Genomic DNA, 23,595 nt, shown 5'->3' with positions numbered 1-23,595 from the left:
GACATAATCAGCCGCGGGCGTGGTGGCTCACGCCTGCAATCCCAGCACTTTGGGAGGCCAAGGGGGTGTGGATCACCTGAGGTTGGGAGTTCGAGACCAGCATGACCAACATGGAGAAACCCCGTCTCTACTAAAAATACAAAATTAGCTGGGTGTGGTGGTGCATGCCTGTAATTCCAGCTACTCGGGAGGCTGAGGCAGGAGAATCATTTGAACCCAGGAGGCGGAGTTTGCAGTGAGCCGAGATTGCGCCATTGCACTCCAGCCTGGGCAACAAGAGGGAAATTCCGTCTCAAAAAAAAAGATGTGACATATTTTCTTTTCTTTTTTATCTTATGTTATTTTTTTCAGATGGAGTCTCACTCTGTTGCCCAGGCTGGAGTGCAGTGGCACGATTTCAGTTCACTGCAATCTCCACCTTTCGAGTTCAAGCAATTCTTTTGCCTCAGCCTCCCGAGTAACAGGTGACCGCCACCACGCCCAGCTAATTTTTTTGTATTTTTAGTAGAGACGAGGTTTCACCACGTTGGCCAGGCTGGTCTCAAACTCCTGACCTCAAGTGATCTGCCTGCCTTGGCCTCTCAAAGTGCTGGGATTACAGGCATGAGCCACTGCGCCCGGCCAAGACATGACATCTTTTCTTTTTACTTTTTTAGAGACACAGTCTTACTCTTTTGCCCAGGCTGGAGTACAGTGGTGTGATCATAGCTCACTGCAGCCTCAGAGTCCTGGGCTCAAGCAAGCCTCCCACATCAGCCTCCTGAGTAGCTGGGACCACAGATGAGTACCACCATGCCCAGCTAATTATTTTTTGTAAAGACAGAATCTGGCCATGTTGCCCAGGCGGATCTCAAACTTCTGACCGCAAGTGATCCTCCCACCTCAGCCTCTCAAAGTGCTGGGATTACAGGCATCAGCCACTGCACCTGGCCTGTGACTTACATTCTTTTTTTTTTGAGACAGGGTCTCACTGTGTTCCCCCAGGTGGAGTACAGTGGCATAGTCACAGCTCACTGCAGTCTTATCTCCCCGGGATCAAGCGATCCTCCCACCTCAACCTGAGTAGCTGGGACTACAGGTGTGCACCACCACACCTGGCTAATTTTTGTATTTTTTTTGTGGAGAGGGGGTTTTGCCATGTTGCCCAGGCTGGTCTTAAACTCTTGGCCTCAGGAATCCTCCTGACTCAGCCTCCCATAGTGCTGGGATTACAGCTGTGAGCTGCCACACCTGGCCACATTCTTAAAAGATTATTCTGTATAGTAAATATGTGTTGAATTAATTAATTAATGAAATCCTCAAGATGGACCCCAATACCATAAGCATGGAGATCTGACCCCTTCCTCGTTAAGAAACATTTATTTGGATAAGAAAGAAGGCCTGAGGGCTAGGGGCTGGGGCTGGCCTGTGTCTCAGTCCTGGGACTCAGCAGCCCGCACAGGTTGGGAGGGGCACTTCCTCTTGCTTAGGTTGGTGAGGATCTGGTCCTGGTTGGGCCGGTGGAGAACCACAAAGCTCTCTGGAGGAAGGACGGGGCCTCTGTTCTTTTCTACCTGGCCCATCAGCAGATAACTGACTCCTGGAAGAAGGAGGGAGGGGTTGAGATCTCTTATTCTGGAGACCTGTCAGCAGGTCTCAAGATTCCACACCTTGATCATTTCCGTGTGACTTAGCTCACCCCATCCCCATTTCCCCACATCTCTGTTACCTTTCTTCATGGGGGGGCACTGCTTGCAAGGTACGTAAAACTTCAGGGAGGCACCAGTGGGTGGAGAAGGCAGGTCCAGTCCTCCAGTTTTATAAGCACCAATAAGACTGACAGTGACGGTGAGGCCCTCCCCTGGCTCCCGAACCATGGACTTCACTGTCGCAGTCACCACTGTGGGAGAATGGGAGTGAGAGATGAGGAGATGGGAGGTTCCAGATGGCAGGACTGGAACCAGAAGCGGGAGGTGGTTCGAGGAGCTGGAATGGGGTTGGGGGTATTCTTACCCAGGCTGCTGGCACAGAAGTTGCTCTGCAAGGTGCCTGTCCGGCGGCACTGCTTTGGGCAGGTGGGTGCATCTAGGAGGGAGGAGGGTGGGGGGTGACCTGCTCAGCAAGTAGGAGGGAGCACTCTCCCCATAACAGCCTCATTGACTTGAACTGTTCAGAGCTCTGTTGGGCTTCCGGTCCCAGCACCCAGTAAGGGTCATCGGCAGGAAGGAGGCACCAGTGAGTACCAGATGAATCAATGAGTGAATGTAGCCAAGGAAGAACTTTTTTATTTGTTTAAGATGGAGTTTTGCTCTGTTGTCCAGGCTGGAGTGCAGCAGCACAGTCATGGCTCACTGAAGCCTCAACCTTCCCAGCTCAAGCGATCCTCCCACCTCAGCCTCCTGAGTAGCTATGACCCACACGCCTGGCTAAGTTTTTTTTTTTTTTTTTTTTTTTTTTTTTTTTTTTTTTTGAGACAGAATCTCACTCTAACCCAAGCTGGAGTGCAATGGCACAATCTCGGCTCACTACAGTCTGCACCTCCCAGGTTCAAGCGATTCTCCTGCCTCAGCTTCCTGAGTAGCTGGGATTACAGGTGTGTACCACCACACCTGGCTAATTTTTGTATTTTTAGTAGAGATGGGGTGTTGCCATGTTAGCCGGGGTGGTCTTGAACTCCTGACCTCAGGTGATCTGCCCGTCTTGGCCTCCCAAAGTGCTGGGATTACAGGCGTGAGCCACCAGCCCAGCCTAATTTTTTTATTTTTGAAAAGACAGGGTCTTGCTATGGTAAACTCCTAGGCTTAAGCGATCCTGCTGCCTGGGCCTCCCAAAATGCTGGGATTACAGGCGTGAGCCGCAGCCCAGGCCAGAACTTTTTGAAATGGCTCCCTTCAGTCTGTTTCCCCTTCCTCCCCTATCCCAGACTCACCGGGGGCTGAAGGAGTTTCCTCTTTTTTCTCCAGAGGTTGGGACTTGGGGGGCAGCTTGACTTTGGGCTCAGTTCCCGGTTTGGGGCTGGGCCCTTGCCCTTCTTTGGCAGTGCCACGCGGCAAGGTCTTGTAGGAGGCTGAGAAGCCGTCAGCGGTGACACTGAGATCTGAGACGAACTGGACGAGTAGTTCATTCCCTTCGGAGGAGATGGAGCTGCGGGTGGCCACCGAGCATCGGGGGAAGTGTCAGGGCGGGCGTGCACCACACTCTTAGCCCCGTGACCTTTTTTGTTTGTTTGAGACAGGGTTTCACTTTGTCTCCCAGGCTTGAGTGCAGTGGCTCCATCTCGGCTCACTGCAGCCTTGACCTTCTGGGTTCAAGTAATCCTCCTGCCCCAGCCCCGCAAGTTGCTGGGACTACAGGCACGCCACCATGCCCAGCTAATTATTTTGTATTTTTAGTACAGACAAGGTTGCGCCATGTTGCCCAGGCTGGTCTCCAATTCCTAAGCTCAGGTGATCCTCCCGCTTCAGCTTCCCAAAGTGCTATGATTACAGGGCGAGCCACCACCCCTGGCCCGGTGGCCTTTTAACTTCGTCCCGACTTCGCAGAGCTCCAGTCGCCTCTCTATCCGCGGACCCCAGACCTGGGGCCAAATCTCCTCTTTGCCTGGCCTGGAACCTGCTCCCCTCGCCGGTTTGGAGCCCTGGGGTTCAGATCCCGTCCCTTTAGCTGAACCCCGCCCCTCCAAACAGCCGCGTGCGCGCGGTCCCCTGACTCTCTCTCCCGGACTCGCCCAGGTCCCGCCCCTCACCCCGGGACTGCGTCGCCGCAGAATTTCCCCAGCCTCCGGGAGTCGTCGCTCACGGCTCCGTTGAACACGCTGACCGAGTCGTAGCGGCAGTAGGTGTCCGGCTCCAGGTCAAACTTCTCGAAGGTCAGCGCGATGACCTGGCGGCGGGCGGAGGCGGGGGCTGCGCGGTGGGACACCCCTGGGCGCCTGCACCTCATCTATTGGGTGCCTGCAGCAGCCCCCACTCCCACCTCCCGCGTCCCCTGGGCCCCTCTCCTGAAGGCGTTCACACCACAGCACGGAGGACCACACAAACCCATGGGACCCTGCAGGGGTGTCGGTCGTCGTCGTTGGCAAGGTCAAGTCCTGGCGCACTCACAAGTGACAGACCCGCGTGTTATACCAGGACCCTGTACCTCGCTCTCCTGAGACTTGTCTCAGCTGTAATTTTTACATTTTTGTTTGCGTGCGTGCAGGGGTTGGGGCTGTTTTGGGTGCCCACCAGCGCAAGCGCAGTGCTCGGGACACAGCAGATCTTCAATAAATCTCTGCTGGCTGCAAGCTGGAGGGCGCCGCCTGGGTCCCCTAGGGCAGCCCGGGGAGGAGGGTCGGTACCTGGTCCGGGGGCGCGATGATGTGCCAGGAACAGCTGATGCCCGGGGGGTAATCGGACTCTGGCCAGTTGGGCGTGGTCAGGGTTCCCTGGGCCTTCTCCAGCCGCCCCCCGCAAAATTGGTGCTCTGGGGAGGGGAGAGAGGAGCGGGGGTGGGGGGCGGTGGAGACCCTCGGTCAGCTCGAGGAGAGCTCTAGGCTGGGAGCCCCGGCAGGCAGCTCGGATGTCTGGGGCTCAGGATGAGGGGACGAGAAGAAGGGGAGGTAAGACGGGGGCAGGTTAGCAGGAGCGCGGCTCGGGGAAGTCTGGGGCCGCAGGGCGCACTGGCGGGCGGTGGAAGCGGGAGGAGGAACTGGCTGGACGCCCCCTTCTGGCCCCTCCCCGACCCGCGGCCGCACCGCGCCTCTTCCCCTAGGAGATCCCATCTCCCCGGCCCTGCAGCAGAGTCCCCTTTCAGGCTGGAGAGGGTGTCCTCGACTTGGGGCACAGCCCCCGAGGCCCCCTTTAGGGAGGTCCCCGCCTGAAACATGGCAAGGGAGACTTCTGCCGCCAGGAGGGGGTGATGGGACCGCAATCGGGAGCCCAGGGCTGGGTGTAGGGGGCCCCCCTGGGTCGGAGGAACCTAGTCCCCCCAGCCCTGGGGTGCCCCCTCGCGCCCGTCGGAGGGAGCCCGATTGCGGACGGGGGCCGGCAGTTACTCACCGTCCCAGTAACCCCAGGCCGCCCATTCCACCCGCGGGTCGGTGACCCATTTCCGCCTCGCGCCTGGGGGGGGCCCTGGAAGAGGGGATGGGTGGGTGCGGGAGGAGGGGAGAGAAGACGGGGAGGAGGGACTGAAGGGGCGGTTAGTGAGGAAAATGGGTCAGGGAGGTAAGGGGCCCTAGGCGCTGGGGCGCGGGGTGGGCGGGGCGGAGGTTAGGGCTGGGGGCGGGGCTGCGCCCGGGGCGGGGCCTGGAGGGGGGGGAAGGCGGAGGTGAGGGAGTTCTCACCAGTGCCCGAGGTGGCCCGCCCGCTGTACCAGAGCAGGAAGCCTCGTCCTCCTGTGCCCTCATCCGCCGTCATCCTCAGGGTCACCTGGTTGCCGGGGGCGACTAGGGGCGCAGGCCGGAAGGTCCCGCAAAAGCGTCCGAGCCGCTGGCCGGAAGTCCCAGACCCAGCGAAGACCTCCAGAGCATCGTAGCGGCAGGCGGGGTGCAGCTCCAGGTCGAAGACTCGGAATGAGAGGGACACAGTCTGGCCCTCGGGGACCTGATAGCGGGTACAGAGGCGGGGACCCACAGAGTCAGGCCCCACACAACCCAGCCAGAGGGCAGCTCCCCTGCCCCAAGCGTTTCTTGCAGAAACGGACTGAACGGGAAGGGGCCTCCATGCGAGTGCAGGGCAGAGGGCCTGGTCTCTGCAGCTCTGCTGGTGGCCTGTGGAGGGGACAAGAGCTGAGGCTTTGGAAGAGGAGGGAGGGCCGGGGACTGGAGAAAAGATTTGAGGGAAGGGTTAAGAGGATGCGTGTTACGGTGGGAATGAATGGTGCCTTCAGTGACAGAGGGAAGACACTTGGAGCTGCCCCAGGGGTGAGAAGGTGGTGCGGGGTGGGGAGATGGGGTCCCTTCGCAGTCAGGCCTTTTTGCCTCTGAGACTTTAACAAGGGGTAGTGCCCAGAAGGGGCTTCTCACCGTTATGGTCCAGATGCACTCCTTATTAGGGGGGTAGAGGTTGGGGAACCCCTCACTTGCCACGTAACCTGATTCCCCCTTCACATCCCCTCCGCACAGGAACACGGGTCTGGAGAACAGAAAAGGGGTCAGGAAAGAGCAGGGACGGGTGGGATGGGGGAGCACTGGCAAGATGGGGATGAGGTGATGAGGATGAAACTCCAAGGAGGGAAGCTGGGGGATGAAATGGAAAGGCCTTGAGAGACCTGGGGCAGCTTCCACCAGCCAGGACATGGCTGGGGTGTCCCAGACTCCCACAAAGATAAGGAAAAAGTGGGCCTGGCAACTCGACCATCCCTCCAACCCCCAGAGTCCCCACCCCCACCCCAACAGGAATTCCCGGAATCCTCCTCGGCCCCCCTTCCAGACTCCCGCCTCACTCTGCCTGGCAGTCCAGGGACAGGAGCCGCCTAACTACTTCCAGATGTGGACACAGCCACGAGGCGGTGGGGGGGGGAGGGGGTGGACAGATGGAGGGAGCTGCAGTGGCGATGGCCCTCTGATTGAACCTGGAGGCCAGGCTCCGCGAACTCCACACCTGAGCCCTGCCCCTGTTCCAAACTACTTCAGATTCTGACTCCCAAGTCTCCACTCGCTGCCCCCTCCTCCCCCTACAATCCCTCTCGAATTCCTTCCTGGAATCCAGCTACCAGGCAAGTTCAGGAGCTTGGTTCTCTCTTGGGTTCTATGGGGGGCCAAGGATCTGGGTGGGTGGGGAGACTTAAGAGACCAGAGGATGAAGGTGGGGGAATGGGAGCAGTGGTGGCCTGCAGGAGACCAAGGTCTTGCAGCAGTTGGGGAGGATTTGGGGGCCAGAGAAGGGTGAGGCGGTGGGGAATCTGGGGAGTGGTGTGTCAGCAAGGGAACCCAAAATATCCCCAGGCATAACCCCCGAGGAATCAGGGGTCTGAAGTTCACTGGAGCTGTCTGGAAGATGCCAAGAGACCTACCTGGTGTAGTTGGGGGTCTGGCCCTGGGCAAAAGGTAGCAGGGCCCAGGCAGTGAGGAGGGGCCCCAGGAGGGAGGCTGTGGCTGCAGGCAGCATGGCCCCGGGGAAAGGCGCTGGGGTCCTCAAGACAGAGGCAGCAGCTGAATTTTGCAGAGCAGCAGCAGCGGTGGCGGCAGCAGCAGGATAATCAGCGCCAGATGGGGCAGCCTTGGGTGTGTGGGCGTGGGGACTGGCCAGTGGGGCGGGCAGTGGGGAAGGCGGGACAGTGGCGTGTCCTGGGACCTCTCTAGGTCTAGGACACATAAATGTTGACCTAAGGAGCGGGAGGAGCAGTGAGGGGCAGAGGCCGTCTCTCAGGCCTCAAGTAACGTCATCGGGAACCCCACTCTGTCCAGTGAGGGAGTATCTCCGGGAACTTCTGAGGACTCCCTAGCCCCCATCCTCCCCCAGCCCCTGCTTCCTCAGCTCAGGAGCCCTCATTGCTCACCCCCTGCCTGACCACCCCTGCCAGCTCATTTTCCACTTCAATTTTTTTTTGTTTTGTTTTTTGAGACAGAGTCTCATTCTGTGACCCAGGCTGGAGTGCAGTGGCACGATCTCGGCTCACTGCAACCTCCGCCTCCCGGGTTCAAGCAATTCTTGTGCCTCAGCCTCCCGAGTAGCTGGGACTGCAGGCGCATGCCTCCACACCTGGCTAATTTTTGTATTTTTAGTAGAGACAGGGTTTCAGCATGCTGTCCAGGCTGGTCTTAAATTCCTAGCCTCAGGTGATCCGCCCGCCTCGGACTCCCAAAGTGCTGGGATTATAGGCGTAGCCACCACACCTGGCCTCCACTTCAAATCTCCATTGCCTTCTCTCCAGACCTGGGCCAGACTAGGCCGAGGAGAAGGAATTCTCACCCATGACCTCTTCCAACTATTTGAATGTACAGAAAGCAAGGCAGGAGGCATGGGGTGTGGATGAAGGGAGTGTCCTTGTTACTCAGAAAGAGGTGGAAGGAGTAGAAAATAGAGCCCAAACCTGGGAGGTAAACAGAAGGAAGAGAGGAGGAGGCTGGCTTCAGGCCGAAGGGAGATGGGTGGGAAGCTTTCGGGGGTCAGGAGGAACAGGCTGCCTCAGGATGGGGACAAGTCTAGTGGGCAGGGGATCCCAGTGGGGTAGCCAAGAGCATCTGTGCATAGAGTTGTTCCAGAAGGTAGGGCCAGGACTTCCCAGTCCAAACGACCGGGTGTGCTCTTGGGAGCAGAAAGTGGACAACAATGTGAAGGGTTCAGGCAGCATCAGCTCTGCTGCACCTGAGACCTGGAGCTGCTTGTGCTGCCTGCCCTTGCCTGGGCTCCTGCCCTCCTACACCCACCAAGCCAGGCAGCAGACCCCCATCCCTGCCCCTGTCCCGCCCAGCCCCCAAGGCTTCCACACCAGGCCTCGCTGCAGCCTTTTATTCTATCCATCAAATCTCTTGTCCATGATAGTCAGGTTGGGGGCCCCTCCTGGGCAGCCCCCTGAACATTTTACAAAACAATTCCCTGCCTTACCCTGGTTAGCGGTCCCCACCCCCTAGCAACCCCTTCCCACACGCATGCGCACAATGGTCATTGCTCCTTAGTCCCTGGCCTGGGGCTGGACTCCCTCCAGGGACTAGGCTAGCATGAGGGGGATTAGGTCTCAGGGGCTGGGGGCCCTACACCACCCCCGCCTCCCTCAGCCCTCTGCAGCATGTTCAGGGCCTCCCAGAAGAAGTCCTTCTGTGCGGCCATCAGGGGCATCCACCCTACGATCTCCTTCATCTTCTCCATGCGGTCCTGCAACGTGTGGCAACTGTGGATCTGGCTGAGGTACTCCTCGCAGGCCTGGGCCGTCCCCCCGGGGTCCTGGGGTGCTCTGGCCCCCAGGCTGGGCTCAGGAGTCCCCACCACCCTGCTGGCTGGCAGGTCGCGATAGGGGGCGTGCTGCTCAATGTCGTGGCTGGACAGGATGTACAGGCACTCCCTAGTGGCACAGAGGGCACAGGCACACAGAGGGACCTTGGAGGAGAGAAAGGGGCATGGCTGAGTGGTGCTTTCCGTGCAGGGTTTCCCAGGGAGCCCGGGCTAATCTGCCTATTGCATTCTTCCCTCTCACACCAGCCCTGAGCCCGATAAGTCCCAGGGGTGTGTGAGGTTGGGCAAGGCCAGCACAGTCTGCTAAGGGAGAGAGCAGAGAGTGTGGTGTGCGGCAGAGGAGGGAGGTGCGGTGGTGCTAGGGAAATGGGACCCCCTGGGTCCCTGCAGGAGCCCCAGCTACAGCCTGTGGGCTTCCTGGTTCATGGCTCTCGTCCTCCCTGGGTGCCCACTCCCCTGACCCTGCTCTGACCTTGACTTGGAGCTTGACGAAGGAGGCACTCCCCTTGGGCCAGCCTGGGAGGCGGCCCCCAGCCCCACAGCCACAGCCCAGCAGCTCCTTGCTGAACTCTGCGCTCTGGCTCAGCACCAGGGAGTGGTTGAGGCCGCACCACAGGGTGATGGGCCGCTGCAGGTAATGAACCTGGGGACACATGGCGAGGGCCCCTGAGCGGGGAGCACCAAGGGACTGGGGGGCTGGGGTGGGAAAAGGTTGACTGGAAGGCTCGGGGCCGAATGTGAACTGGGGAGGAGAAAAAGGGAGCCAGCACTGTCCCACGCCCCAGGTCTGCCCTGCTGACCCTTGCAGCCCCCATACTCTAACTGGTCACATAGGGTCTTGCACTTCTGTTGGTACCTCATTTATGCCCCCAGAGAATCAGCTCCTTGCCTGAGCCCAGGGCCTGCTGTGGTGTACCCCTCATTCTCAGCCCACCCATCTATGCCAGTCCAGCCTCTCATCCTGCCTGCCAGCCTCGGGGAGACTTGCTCCTTGTGCAATTCCAGGTTAGACCCCAACACCACCCTGAGGAAGGACTTTCCTTCCACTATCCCTCCCTTCCTGCTCTAGTATTATCTTTCCTTTTATTTTTTTTTTGAGACAGAGTCTGACTCTGTTACTCAGGCTGGAGTGCAGTAGTGCAATCTCGGCTCACTGCAACCTCTGCCTTCCTGGGTTCAAGCGATTCTCCCACCTCAGCCTCCCAAGTAGCTAGGACTACAGGTCCTTGCCACCACGCCCATCTAATTTTTGTATTTTTAGTAGAGAAGGGGTTTTTGCCATATTGACCAGGCTGGTCTCGAACTCCTGACCTCAGGTGATCTGCCTGCCTCGGCCTCCCAAAGTGCTGGGATTACAGGCATGAACCACTGCACCCGGCCTCCACTCTAGCATTTTTATTTTCTATTTTCTTTTTTTAGAGATGGGGTCTCATTCTGTTGCCCAGGCTGAAATGCAGTGGTGCAATCATAGCTCACTGCAGCCTTGAACTCCTGGGCTCAAGCCATCCTTCTGCCTCAGCCTCTTGAGTAGCTGGGACTACAGGCGTGTGCCACCACACCCGGCATGTGCCTATAATTTTTAAATTTTTAAATTTTCTATAGAGATACTGTCTCACTATGTTGCTCATGGTGATCTCGAACTCCTGGCCTTCCACCTCAGCCTCTAGCATATTTTTTTTTTTGTAGAGACGGAGTCTCGCTCTGTTGCCCAAGCTGAAGTGCAGTGGCATGATTTCAGCTCACTGCAACCTCCGCCTCTCCGGTTCAAGCAATTCTCCTGCCTCGGCCTCCCAAGTAGCTGGGACTATGGGTGCACACCGCCACGCCCGGCTAATTTCTTTTGTATTTTAGTAGAGACGGCGTTTCACCATGTTGCCCAGGCTGGTCTCCAACTCCTGGGTTCAGGCAATCCACCTGCCTTGGCCTCCCAAAGTGCTGGGATTACAGGTGTGAGCCACGATGCTCAGCCTAGCATTTTTAACTTATCACATAATTATTTTCCAAAATGGCCACCCTGTTTTTGAAAAAAAAGCTTCTACTTGCTTCCTGCCACTTCCTGCCTCTCTCTCTTAAGCAGCAGAGTCGGTTACATGACCAATCTGAGGTTGACCACATTACCGTTCCTTCCCACAGCCAGTCTTTCCAGCACCTCCCTGGGATCTCGCTTTTCTCTCTGCTACATTACTGACATGCTCTCTCTAGAGGCACTTGGCTTCTCAGTGGCTAAATCCCAGGGCCTCTTCTGCCCCCACATTCTCCTGAGCCTGTTAGTGCTTTAATTCTGAAGACACTGATAAGTAATTTATGGTCATTCTAGAAAAATTATGAAACATTGGCAAGCAAAAAATTAATTTTAAAATCATTGGAAATCCCACCATCTACTATTAACAACTTGCTAGATATTCTTCACTGTTGGCTAAACAAACAAATACACATAAGTTGTATATTTTTTATTTTTTAGAGATAGGGTCTCAGTGTTACCCAGGCTGGAGTGCAGTGGTGATCATAGCTCACTGCAGCCTCCAACTCCTGGCCTCAAGCAATCCTCCTGTCTCAGCCTCCTGAGTAGTTGGGATTACAGATGCCAGCCACCATGATGAGCAAGTTGTGTATTTTTAAACAAAAAATGGGATGGGGCCAGGTGTGGTGGCTCACACCTATAATCCCAGCACTTTAGGAGTCTGAGATGGGAGGATTGCTTAAAGCCATGAGTTCAATATAAGCTTGGGCAACATAGCAAGACCCTCTGTCTAAAAAAAAAAAAAATTATCTGGGCGTAGTGGCGCATTCCTGTAGTCCTAGCTGCTTGGGAGGCTGAGGCGGGAGGATCTCTTGAGCCCTGGAGTTGGAAGCTGCAGCGAGCTACAATTGCGTCACTGCACTCCAGCTTGGGAAGCAGTGGAGACCATATCTCAAAAAAGTAATAATAAAAATAAAAAGAGGCTGGGTGCGGTGGCTCACGCCTGTAATCCCAGCACTTTGGGAGGCCAAGGTGTGCAGAGCACCTGAGGTCAGGAGTTCGAGACCAGCCTGGCCAACATAGTAAAGCTCCGTCTCTACTAAAAATACAAAAATTAGCCAGGCATGGTGGTGGGCGCTGTAATCCCATCTACTTGGCAGGCTGAGGCAGGAGAATCACTTGAACCTGGGAGGCAGAGGTTGCAGTGAGCCGAGATCGCGCCATTGCACTCCAGCCTGGGAGACAGAGCAAGACTCTATCTTGAAAATAAAATAAAAATAAAAATAAATGGTACTATGTAAACCATTTCATAAAAGTCTTTTTCACCTAAAAATATGGCATGACTCTCTTTCCATGTCAGTAGTAAATGTATCTACATTGTCACACCGTCAATTAACCCTGCCACCCACCCCATTTGGAACTTCCTTCTCAAGTGGCTTCTGGGACAGTGTTAGAGGGGTGCACGGCCTTAGAGGGACCTCTTCTTCATCTCCTGCCTACCACGAGGCCTACTTCTCAGAGTTGCTTTTCAGTCTCTACTTCTGTCCGTTCAACCATATTCTCAGGTAGAATGTAATTGCCAGCTAGACATTTCCAATTGAGTGTGGTTTTTGTTTTGTTTTGTTTTGAGACAGAGTCTCTCTCTGTTGCCCAGGCTGGAATGCTGTGGCACGATCTCAGCTCACTGCAACCTCTGCCTCCCAGGCTCAAGCAATTCTCGTGCCTCAGACTCCTGAGTAGCTGGGACTACAAGCGCCTGCCACCACACCTGGCTCATTTTTGTATTTTTTCTAGAGACAGGGTTTCACCATGTTGTCCAGGCTGATCTCATGCTCCTGGGCTCAAGTGATCCGCCCACCTTGGTCTCCCAAGGTGCTGGGATTACAGGTGTGAGATATCACCCTTCTTCCAGAGCCACCTCTGTCTTATACCCCTTCTCTTCTACATCTAATCAGTTTTGAGGCCCTATTCATTTTCTTCCCAAATAGCTCCTGTATCCATTACTTCCCATTCTCGCTGCAGTGCCAGGCGCTTTTCTCAAGTGCTGTCATCACTCAACAGCCTCCTGGCGGGCTCCCCACCTTGGCCTCCTCTGCACAAGGCTCCTGACATGTTCTCAGTCACCTCTTGGGGGTTGCCTTCCCCTATTCCAGAACCTGCAGCGACTCTTCCCCAAATCTACACCTCTCTAGGCTTGTGCCCACCTGTACCACCTCATACCTCAGTGATTCCCAAAATGCTTTCTGTGCTTTAGTGAGACCCGTCTTGTCACTGTCCCAGGTATGTGCAAGTTTCGTGCCTATCCCCCTCCTCATCACACAAAATACCTTCTCTATCCCTACCTGAGTCTTATGTAACCCACGATGCCCTGCTCACATCTTTCTTTTTTTTTTTTTTTTTTTTTTGAGATGGAGTTTCGCTCTGTTGCCTAGGCTGGAGTGGGGTGGCACGATCTCAGCTCACTGCAACCTCAGCCTCCCAGGTTCAAGAGAACCTCCTGCCTCAACCTCCTGAGTAGCTGGGATTGCAGGCATGTGCCACTACAGCCAGCTAATTTTTTATATTTTTGGTAGAGATGGGGTTTCACCATGTTGCCCAGGCTGGTCTAGAACTCCTGACCTCAAGCGATCTGCCCACCTCGGCCTCCCAAAGTGTTGGGATTACAGGCGTGAGCCTCTGCACCTGGCCCCTGCTCACATCTTCCCTCTTCTAGAAGTTACTCTAGCCTGCCCAGGTCACCCACTCTACCCCTTCACTAAATTCCTATTGCATTTACAGTATGCACTGCACAGAATGGACCTCATAGTGCCAACTCTGGGTAAGACATGGGGCAGTACCACTGGCATTACATACTGATTGGCTTAACTTCCCAAAGGAGCAGAAACTGGATTCTATGGAATCTGGAGAAGTAGACAGATCTGGGGGATAGGGAATTGGAGGAAAGGGGTTGGGATGAGAGTTGTTGGGAAACAGTCTCACCTGTGTGGGTTCCCCTCGGTCCATTTTGTCCCCTGTTCCTAGCTGCCCGTATCTGTTATTTCCTTGCATGAAGATTCGGCCAAATTCATCCACCAGGCCAAGGTGGTTGTAGCCAAGAGCACAGAACAGGATCTAGCGTGCAAGATAGAAAGGGGATAGGCATTCCATTCCCTCCAGAGGAACTCTGAGTTCCAGAGCCTCCCAGCCACTGACCTGCCATCCCCAGCTGATCTCTTTCTATATATATAATATATATTATATATAATATATATTATACATATATTATATATATATTATATATATATATATATATCTTAGAGATGGGGTCTCACTATGTTGCCCAGGCTGGTCTAGAGCTCCTGGGCTCAAGCGATCCTCCCTCCTCAGCCTCCCTCCACACCCAGCCCCCAGCTGACTTCTTTTGGCATATCTCTCCCTGGGGATCCCCTGCCCCTCTGGATCAATCATTTGATTTCTATAATACTTCAGACCTTCCAATCCCTACAGCCCCACCCCTTTGGTTTGCCCCATCCCTCCAGGAGCCTACCTTGGCAGGCAGTGAGAGAGCAAGCGGCATCTGCTGGTCCAGGGGGTCAAAGGCTTGAAGGGTCCCAAAGAGATCGCGATACACCCCTGGGGTATGCACCTCAAAATACACTCCCCCCTGGTCTGGGGGGTCAGGAGCCCTCAGCTCAGCAGCTTTGGGCACCCATTTCCTAGGGATAAGGCCCCACCTGGGATGAAAGCTACAAGATCCAAGGAGTCTCATACCCACTAGGAATGCATCAACTATGATGCCTGGGAACTGAAAACACATCTTTTGAGACCGAGTCTCCCTCAGTCGCCCAGGCTGGAGCGAAGTGGCATGATCTCAGGTCACTGCAACCTCTACCTCCTGGTTCAAGTGATTCTCCAGCCTCAGCCTCTGGCGTAGCTGGGATTACAGGCGCCTGCCACCACACCCAGCTAATTTTTGTATTTTAGTAGAGATGGGGTTTCGCCATGTTGGCCAGGCTGGTCTTGAACTCCTGACCTTAGGTGATTCACCTGCCTCGGCTTCCCAAAGTGATGGGATTACAGGCATGAGTCACCATGCCGGCCCTAAACACATCTTTTCACTAGGATGCCCTCAGGGGTTCACCATGCAGCTGGAGTAAGGGTGAGGGGTGTCGATGTTTGGAGGGTCTAACCAAGGCTGGGGGCTTGAGCTGGGGGGAGGTGGTCCATACCCGTGACGTAGAGGGTGCTGCTCTGGTTGGAAGTCATGCAGGCCACGCGCAGGTGAGGCAGGTAGTGGGACACCTTCCTCAGGGCCAGCTGAACCGTGTAGGAGCGTGGCTGGTCAAGCTGGGTCTCATTCACTACCAAAGAGTAGATCTTTCCTTCCTCTGGGGGTAGGGGAAGCAGACAATTAGTTGGGGAGGGGATTCTCCAATATCCACATAAACATCCCAAGAGACTCCCTAGGCCATATGGGTGACACATTTACTGCCCTAGAGTGGGGCTGAGAAAGAAATAAGAGAAGAGTGACCCCAAGTCCCCCAGACTCCAGTTCCCACCATAAATCAGGGAAGTACTTCAGCATGAGAGATGAGCGGAGAGAAAAATCTAGCAGATTTGTTAGAATCCGATTTGAGTGAGAGGTCTGGGGATTGAGGGCCCTGCCTGGCATTCAGAAGTTTAGAGGTGGTCAAGTGTGGTGGCTCACACCTGTAATCCCAGCACTTCGGGAGGCCAAGGCAGGAGGATCACTTGAGGCAGGGAGTTCGAGACCAGCCTGGGCAACATAACAAGACCCCATCTCTACTCTGCTCCAAAAAGAAAAAAATATTTTAAGAAAAAGCCTGAAGGGTCTCAGGCCTGGGGATGTGGTTATGTATAAAGGACATTGGGAATGTAGGGAGCAGTTTGGAGTATAGTGAGGTGCTTGGCATGGAAGCTGGGGAGATTTTTTTTTTTTTTTTTTTTTTTTTTGAGATGGAGTCTTGCTCTGTCACCCAGGCTGGAATGCAGTGGCATAATCTTGGCTCACTGAAACTTCCACCTCCTGGGTTCAAGCAATTCTCCTGCCTCAGGCTCCCAAGTAGCTGGGACTACAGGTCCACGCCACCATGCCCGGCTAATTTTTTTTTTTTTTTTTTTTTTTTGAGACAGAGTCTCGCTCTGTCGCCCAGACTGGAGTGCAGTGGCGCAACCTCGGCTCACTGCAAGCTCTGCCTCCCGGGTTCACGCCATTCTCCTGCCTCAGCCTCCCAAGTAGCTGGGACTACAGGCACCTGCCACTGCGCCCGGCTAATTTTTTATATTTTTAGTAGAGATGGGGTTTCACTGTGTTAGCCAGGATGGTCTCGATCTCCTGACCTCGTGATCCGCCCGTCTCGGCCTCCCAAAGTGCTGGGATTACAGGCGTGAGCCACTGCGCCCGGCCTTTTTTTGTTTGTTTTTGAGAAGGAGTCTCGCTCTGTCACCAGGCTGGAGTGCAGTGGCGTGATCTCGGCTCACTGCAACCTCAGCCTCCTGGGTTCAAGGGATTCTCCTGCCTCAGCCTCCTGAGTAGCTGAGACTACAGGCACGCGCCACCAGGCTTGGCTAATTTTTGTATTTTTTTTTAGTACAGTCAGGCAAGGTTTCACCATGTTGGTCTGGATCTCTTGACCTCGTGATCCACCCACCTCGGCCTCCCAAAAACTGGGATTACAGGTGTGAGCTGCCGCGCCCGACCTAGTTTTTGTATTTTTTAGTAGAAATGGGGTTTTGCCATGTTGGCCAGGCTGGTCTCGAACTCCAGATCTCAGGTGATCTGCTCACGTTGGCCTACCAAAGTGCTGGGGTTACAGGTGTGAGCCACTGCACCCGAACAGGGCCTTTTATTCATATGAAATATTAAGCAGAATCCTAGACTAGGAGACAGAGAAGGGCAGAGCTGTTTAGATGGAGACTAGGATAAGGTGGCAAATGGAACCCAGTCTGAGGGGCCTCCCTCCCCCTCCTCTGCAGCAGGGTCTGAGGAATCTGCAGGAAACAGTTTGCAAAAGCCACTGCTTTGGGCCACACCTGTGAGGAGCAGTAGAGCCCGCTGGGTCTCCTGACCAACCAGCACGATCTGCTTGAAGGTCATGGAGTGGTGGAATGTCATCTTGAAGACCCGCTGCCCACTAGACTGCAGATAGACCTCAACACAGTCACAGGCCCGGCTGCTGGTGGTACCCACCACTTCCTGCTGCTCCCGAGTGGCCAAGACGTAGAGGTATTTACGGTAAACTGTGTCACACCTTGGGTCCGAGGCAAACTGGGGAAAAAGATGAGGGCATCTGGGATCTAGGGTTTCAAAATGGGATGGGGCTGGGGCAGCTGGATCCTGGGGTGGGAAGTGAAATGCTTGGGTCCAGAGTTGGGAAATGAGCCCTTGATTTCAAGTTCCTATGTGGGAGTCATAGGAAAGAAGAAGTCATAGGAAAGACACCTCAAGACTGATGGGGGCCTGGGTCCTCAAAAGAGAGGTGGCAATATGGTTAGGCTCTGTGCCCCCACCCAAATCTAATCTCGAATTGTAATCTCCAGTGGGAGGTGATTGGCTCATGGGTGCAGTTTCCCCCATGCTGCTCTCGTGATAGTGGGTTTTCACGAGGTCTGATAGATTTATAAGACAGTTTTCCCTGCTCTTGCTTGCACGCTCTCTCCTGCTGCCATGTAAGACGTGCCTCTTCCCCTTCTGCCATGATTGTAAGTTTCCTGAGGCCTCCCCAGCCATGTGGAACTGTGAGTCAATTAAACCTCTTTGCCTTATAAATTACCCAGTCTCAGGTATGTCTTTTTTTTTTCGAGATGGAGTCTCGCTCTTGTTGCCCAGGCTGGAGTGCAAGGGTGCAATCTCGGCCCACTGCAGCCTCTGCCTCCCAAGTTCAAGCGATTCTCCTGCCTCAGCCTCCCAAGTAGCTGGGATTATAGGCACCCGCCACCACACCCAGCTAATTTTTGTATTTTTAGTAGAGATGGGTTTCGCCATGTTGGCCAGGCTGGTCTCGAACTCCTGGTCTCAGGTGATCCGCCTGCCTCAGCCTCCCAAAGTGCTAGGATTACAGGTGTAAGCCACTGCACCCGGCCTCTGGTATGTCTTTATAGCAGTGTGAAAATGGACTAACACAGGTGGGCTCTCAGCTGCCAGGGTTCTGCTACTCACATCCTTGGCTCCACGACACAACACAACATAGCGACAGGCCCGTTTCCACTGCATCTGGCCGAGGGCGGAGACCAGGGCATTTTTGAGGAAGAAGAGGGTCCCCACGTAGTCAAGAATGAAGACGTGATCCTTGGTGGGCAAGAAACGGCGGTAGCCGTGGGCTAGCAAGGGGGCCACGCTCTTGCTGAGGCATCGGCGGCGGCCTCCAAATGCCTGGAAATACAGGCCCTTCGTGTCTGGAGGAAGGAAGGAGATGGAAGTTTCAAAGGATGGGATGACACGAGGGAGATGAGTTGGAGCTTGGGTAGATTTCTCAGACACGCTGGTTTGTAGCTCCTCCCCATCCCCAGGACAGGGGAACAAACAGACCCCTTATACAGGAGATGTGGAAAATAAGCTTAGATTATACTAGACATGTGAACTTTAGTCTCCACCCCACCTCAACCCAGGGTCAAACATTTGCTTAGTGAGCAGTTCTTTGGTGCAACCTTGCATCAGTGATGTCAAGGAAAACTCTAAGAATACAGACACAGAGGCCGGGTGCGGCATCCACCCCCCTCACCCTGAGCCCCTCCTCCCATCCTCACAGCCCAGTGAATTTTTGCACGCCTGTAATCCCAGCACTTTGGGAGCCCAGGAGTTTGAGACCAGCCTGGGCAATGTGGCAAAACCCCATCTCTACTAAAAATACAAAAATTATCTGGGTGTGGTGGCGGGAGCCTGTAATCCCAGCTACTCAGGAGACTGAGGCACGAGAATACTTGAACCCGGGAGGTGGAGGTTGCATTGAGCCAAGATTGCACCACTGTGCTCCAGCCTGGGTGACAGGGCAAGACCCTGTCTCAGAAAAAAAAAAAAAAAAAAAACTATCTCAAAAAAAAAAGAAAGAAAAGAGACAGAAACAGGAGTGAAAAGGAATGACCAATGAAGGCCGGTCATTCTCCCTCACCCCTAGCTTTGGATCTGCTTTCTGGGTCCCCCTTCTCTTTTAATCTCCCAGTGAGTGTAAGAAGTACACTCTGGGCCGGGCGCGGTGGCTCACACCTGTAATCCCAGCACTTTGGAAGGCCGAGGTGGGCGGATCATGAGGTGGAGAGATCGCGATCACCCTGGCCAACATGGTGAAACCCCATCTCTACTAAAAATACAAAAAAAGCCAGGCATGGTGGCGGGTGCCTGTAATCCCAGCTACTTGGGAGGCTGAGGCAGGAGAATCGCTTGAACTCGGGAGGCGGAGGTTGCAGTGAGCCATGATCGTGCCATTGCACTCCAGCCTGGGCAAAAAGAGTGAAACTGTGTCTCAAAAAAAAAAAAAAAAAAAAAAAAAAGAAGTACACTCTGGGGGATCCCTGGAGGGGAAGAGGGTTTATGGCATGGTTCTCAGGCTAGGGGTGATTTTGTCCTTCAAGGACATTGGTTGTCACAAGGGGGATGCTGCTGGCCATCTGGTGGGTGGAGGCCAGGGTTGCTGCTTAAACATCCCACAATGCAGAGGACAGCTCCCCACAACAAGAAATTATTTTGCCCAAAATATCAACAGTGAGTTCAGAAGCCTTGGGTTAGAGGAGGGAAAACTCCAGGTTTGGGGAGTGAGGGATGCCTCTAGGGAAAAAGCGGGAAGTGTCTGTGTACAGAGGGAGACTTGGCAGGGAGGCCGCTGAGGGGGTCTGTGGGTGGATTCCAAAGACTTGGAGGAAGTGCTCAAGGGAGAATGTTTGAACTGGACCCGTTTCTTCCGGTTAAAGGGGCCCTGGAAGCACTGTTAGGAATGTGGGGGTCATCAGGGGACTTTAGAGAGCAGGAAGGCCAAGGCGGGACAGAGGCAAGGAGAACATGAGGTTCTTGGGAAGGTGTACAGTTCAGAATGGCAGCTCTCTTCCAGGGCCGGACTCCAGAACCCTGATCTTGGAGGCGCGGACTGAGTCTGCGACAGATGCGTCTCCACACGCCTTCTCCGTCGCACACTTCGTGGAAGTAGCGGCAGGTCTGGCCGAGGGCAACAAGGTCTCTGACTGGGAGGAATGAGATGATATGCTCCACCTGGGAGGGAGGAGGGAAGAAGTGGGGAGTCATTGGTGGACCCTCGGTGGTCTGGCCCCCAATCCTATTCTCAACCCCCCTCCCCAAGGACTCACCAGCTCTGGGGGGAACAACTGGATGGAAATCGGATTCCCTTTCCCCCTCTTCTCTTCAACCCCAAGCTCCGAGCCACAAGAAGGGCAGCTTCTCTTCACCTACCCAAGAAGGGGTGCATAGGGTCCCACATCCTTTTTTCCCTTCCCTCTGCCTATCTTGGGGCTCATCTGACTCCAGCTGGGCGCAGTTATGTCCTCCCGTCTCTCTCCAGACCCACCCATCCCTAACTTCTCCAAATAACTCCTCCCGATCTCCTGCGGCCAGTCCCCCTCACCCGGAGCCCCTCCTCCCGTCCACACAGCCGGGTGCATTTTTGCAGCTTCCGTCTCTGGTTTCTCCTGACCATCCTGATTGCCCCCTCCCTGCTCCTGCCCTCCTGTCTCCCAGGCCCTTGGCCCCCCGTTCCTGCTGGCTTTCCCACACCATGTGCCCTGCCTAGGCTTGGGGGGCCTCTGGGGCCCCTCTGCCTCCTAGGCCCCTCCCCCATGGAGTCTGGGGCTAACAAACCTCTCTGTGACCTCACTGTTTGGCCGCTGTGACCTGTTCCCTTTAATCTTGCCCAGGACCCATCTCTTAGACAGCTCCTGGGTTCTAGCTCAGTTCTAGCCATCACATGGCTCAAGGGATATGCATTTTACTGGAGAAATAAAGTGTGAATTACTGGTAGGTGACATCTTTATTTCAGGGAGCAGGAGGAGGGTTTCCTACTTGAGGCCCTTTTAGCACTAACTCTGTAGAGAAACACTAGTGAATTCCTCACATTTCAGCAGGCCAAGGCCTCTAGGGATTGGTAGCTCAAGAGTATAGACTCAAAAAACTATAAACTCAGTTTGACAGGTGAGATGGAGAGGTGACTGTGCTAATAATCGTTTAGCTCACAAATGATTCAGGAAACTCTTTAGACTTATGAAAAAAACACATGCAAAAGGAGACTGCAGCCTGGTGCCGGTGGCTAACGCCTGAAATCCCAGCACTTTTGGGTGGCCATGGTGCGAGGATGGCTTGAGGCCACGGGTTCAAGACCAGCCTGGTCAACATAGAGAGACCCTGTGTCTATTTAAAAAAAAATTAAAAATTACTCAGGCGTGGTGATGCACCCCTGTAGTCCCAGCTACACAGGAGGCTGAGGCAGGGGGATTGCTTGAGCCCAGTTTGAGGCAGCAGTGAGCTATGATCGTGCCACTGCACTCCAGCCCGGGCGAGAATGATACCCAGTTTCAAAAAAACAAAAAAAACAAAAAAAAAAAAACAAAAAAGAAGACTGCTTTCGCTTTCCTGAGGGACAGTAACATCATTGCATGTATAAAGGACAACCTATTAAGGTGGGAGAAAGGGATGGATTTCCTCTGAAAGCTTAAGATTTCTCCTAGGGTCTCTGATATTAGCTTTGTCTTATGTGGGGTGACATTTATCAGGAGAAGCAGCAGGGGTCAGGGTTGTGTCTGTCCCGATCAGGGCAGATCTACACCAAGAAATCCAAGGAGTGGCTGGCTCTTGCAGGGGCTCAAAGGAGTCCCATCCTGCTAGACCACCAGCCCTCGCCACACAGTGTCACAGATCCGTTCATTGACTGCACCAGACTGACCACACAAATTCCCTTATGTATGGTGCCTAGCCATAGCTAGGCTGGGATGCTTGAGATGGAATTTTAATACTTCAACAACTACTCAGGAATATCAACCTCTGAGATGTGAACTTAGGAGAAAGCAACTTCAGTGACTTGTTTCTGGGCAACCTACCACATAGTGAGGGGACTGCATTAGGGACTCATGCCACTAGAAAGGAAGTTCTCCAAGTAGACAGAAAGGTATTTTCCATTCCTCTTGCATTTGGGTCCCCTTTATCCACTCCATTTCACCCCAGGAGGCAAACGAGAGGTTGTAAATAGAAAAAGTCCACTGTGGGCCAGGCTTGGTGGCTCACCCTTATAATCCCAGCACTTTGGGAGGCCGAGGTAGTAGCACTGCTTGAGCCCAGGAGTTTGAGATCATGCTTGAGCCCAGGAGTTTGAGATCAGCCTGGGCAACATAGTAGGACCCTGTCTCTACAAAAAATACAGTTAGCTGGCATGGTGGTGCGTGCTTGTAGTCCCAGTTACTCAGGAGGCTGAGGTGGGAGGTTGAGGCTGCAGTGAGCCGTGATCAAGCCACTGCACTCCAGCCTGGGCAACAGAGCGACTCTGTCTCAAAAGAAAGAAAAAGTCCACTGTGGGCCGTGTGCGGTGGCTCACACCTGTGATCCCAGTACTTAGGGAGGCAGAGGCAGGATCACTTGAGGTCAAGAGTTTGAGACCAGCCTGGGCAACATAGCAAAACCCCATCTCTACAAAAATTGAAAATAAATTAGCCAGGCGCGGTGGTGCCGCCCCTGGTCCCAGCTACCTGGGAGGCTGAGGCAGGAGGATCACTTGAGCCCAGGCATTCAAGGCTGCAGTGAGCCATGACTGCACCACTGCACTCCAGCCTGGGCGACAGAATCAGACCTTTTTTTTAAAAAAAAAAAAAAAAAAAAAAAGAGGAAGGGAAGGGAAGGGAGAGGGAGAGGGAGGGAGGGAGTGAAAACATCCATTGTGAAAACTGAGGGAGCGGGAAAGGGCTGTGCGTGGAGGATCCAGAGACCTGGTTTCTAGAGCAAGCCAGCTGTCAGGAACTTGCTGTTAGCTCTTGCTAACGCATCAACTTCCCTCTGCCTCAGTTTCTGCATTCGTAGCACCAAGGGCGTGTTCTAGGCGGTGAGATCCTTTCTAAGCCTCTAAAACCCCCTGGTCTGGTCCCCTCTCCATTCCTGTCCAGGGGAGCTCCTCGGGTGAGACGGCAGACGGTGCAACGCTGCACCTACACCCTCCCTCCTCGAGCTGGGCATCTCCAGGCTCTGGGAAGCCACCCGCCCAACCCCCAGCCCGGGGGTCCCGAGACCCCTGCCAGAGGCTTCACAGTCGGAGGTCCCCCCGCTGTCCCTTCAGCTGCGACAACAGCCAATGCATTGGCCTCAAGCAGTCGCCCGACTCCCTTCAAGCCCTAGACGCCGGCTAGCCCCCTAACATGTCCAGCTGGCACTCGCCACTGCAGCAGCGCACTGCGTTCCCGGCCGGCCAGGGGCTCCGCGTTCATTCTTAACCTCAGTCTTAAAGTTCTAGCTCACCCGCCTCCTCCTTAGCAAAGGGACCGCCTTCTCGCCCATGCTATTGGTAGGTAGAGCCGTCCCTCAGAGAAGAGGCCGGTCCAGATTCCCTTCGGAGGCTCTAATTGGCCTTCTTGACAGTCACTCGCCTGTATCTGGCTTACGATTGGTCTTTGGGGGACGAGGACTAGGCACCCCCTGCTTGCCGTCCCTAGGCCCGTTTTCCTACTAGTTGAGTGCCGGTGTCCCCTCCTCTTGGTTGGACCTGATTGGCTCCACCTCCAGATCTGAGCATTGTGATTGGGTGCGACTGCGCTGGGCGGGATAGCCTGGATTGTCGGCCGTTGGCGAGCGCTCTATCCTTG

The 23,595-nt window shown here is 54.6% G+C and overlaps 2 protein-coding genes across 4 annotated transcripts; both read right to left on the bottom strand.

Moving 5' to 3' along the window:
• Positions 1–1,340: 1,340 nt before the first annotated feature.
• On the bottom strand, positions 1,341–7,167 carry PCOLCE (procollagen C-endopeptidase enhancer). The gene is made up of 9 exons (XM_030797279.1): positions 6,976–7,167; positions 5,987–6,095; positions 5,306–5,564; positions 4,319–4,443; positions 3,725–3,861; positions 2,909–3,123; positions 1,993–2,064; positions 1,709–1,879; positions 1,341–1,579 (listed from the first exon to the last, which is right to left on the bottom strand). Exons 1-9 carry the CDS (start codon positions 7,068–7,070, stop codon positions 1,413–1,415), a joined length of 1,350 nt encoding a protein of 449 aa, XP_030653139.1. The 5' UTR covers positions 7,071–7,167; the 3' UTR covers positions 1,341–1,412.
• A 1,232-nt stretch (positions 7,168–8,399) lies between these two features.
• On the bottom strand, positions 8,400–23,590 carry FBXO24 (F-box protein 24). 3 transcript variants are annotated; one of them, XM_030797273.1, is made up of 10 exons: positions 23,252–23,590; positions 20,110–20,208; positions 19,831–20,014; positions 17,975–18,210; positions 16,849–17,083; positions 15,024–15,182; positions 14,342–14,463; positions 13,795–13,926; positions 9,328–9,498; positions 8,400–8,999 (listed from the first exon to the last, which is right to left on the bottom strand). In XM_030797273.1, the coding sequence occupies exons 1-10, from the start codon at positions 23,288–23,290 to the stop codon at positions 8,634–8,636; spliced, it is 1,743 nt and encodes a 580-aa protein (XP_030653133.1). In that variant the 5' UTR covers positions 23,291–23,590; the 3' UTR covers positions 8,400–8,633. The 3 variants fall into 3 exon arrangements, with proteins under 3 accessions (XP_030653133.1, XP_030653134.1, XP_030653132.1); XM_030797274.1 differs by lacking the exon at positions 23,252–23,590 and adding an exon at positions 20,534–20,604 and having other exon boundaries at positions 8,401–8,999; XM_030797272.1 differs by lacking the exon at positions 23,252–23,590 and adding an exon at positions 20,385–20,558 and having other exon boundaries at positions 8,401–8,999.
• Between the last annotated feature and the right edge of the window lie 5 nt (positions 23,591–23,595).

Source organism: Nomascus leucogenys, chromosome 17 (assembly GCF_006542625.1).
Source record: "Nomascus leucogenys isolate Asia chromosome 17, Asia_NLE_v1, whole genome shotgun sequence".
Taxonomy (NCBI): Eukaryota; Metazoa; Chordata; class Mammalia; order Primates; family Hylobatidae; genus Nomascus; species Nomascus leucogenys.
Note: the sequence above shows the minus strand (reverse complement) of the source record. Positions and strands in the feature narration are given on the sequence as shown.

Bases quoted from the DNA above. Each gene is read 5' to 3' on its own strand.
- PCOLCE (XM_030797279.1), bottom strand. From the start codon at position 7,070: ATGCTGCCTGCAGCCACAGCCTCCCTCCTGGGGCCCCTCCTCACTGCC. The intron at 6,096-6,975 runs GTAGGTCTCTTG...TCTGTTCTCCAG, and splicing joins CAGACCCCCAACTACACCAG to ACCCGTGTTCCTGTGCGGAG. The intron at 1,880-1,992 runs GTAAGAATACCC...ATTCTCCCACAG, and splicing joins CTTCTGTGCCAGCAGCCTGG to TGGTGACTGCGACAGTGAAG.
- FBXO24 (XM_030797272.1), bottom strand. From the start codon at position 20,456: ATGGTCAGGAGAAACCAGAGACGGAAGCTGCAAAAATGCACCCGGCTG. The intron at 20,209-20,384 runs GTGAGGGGGACT...CTTCTTGGGTAG, and splicing joins GACGGGAGGAGGGGCTCCGG to GTGAAGAGAAGCTGCCCTTC. The intron at 14,464-15,023 runs GTATGGACCACC...CTGACCCCCCAG, and splicing joins CAGCACCCTCTACGTCACGG to ACCAGGGGGGAGTGTATTTT.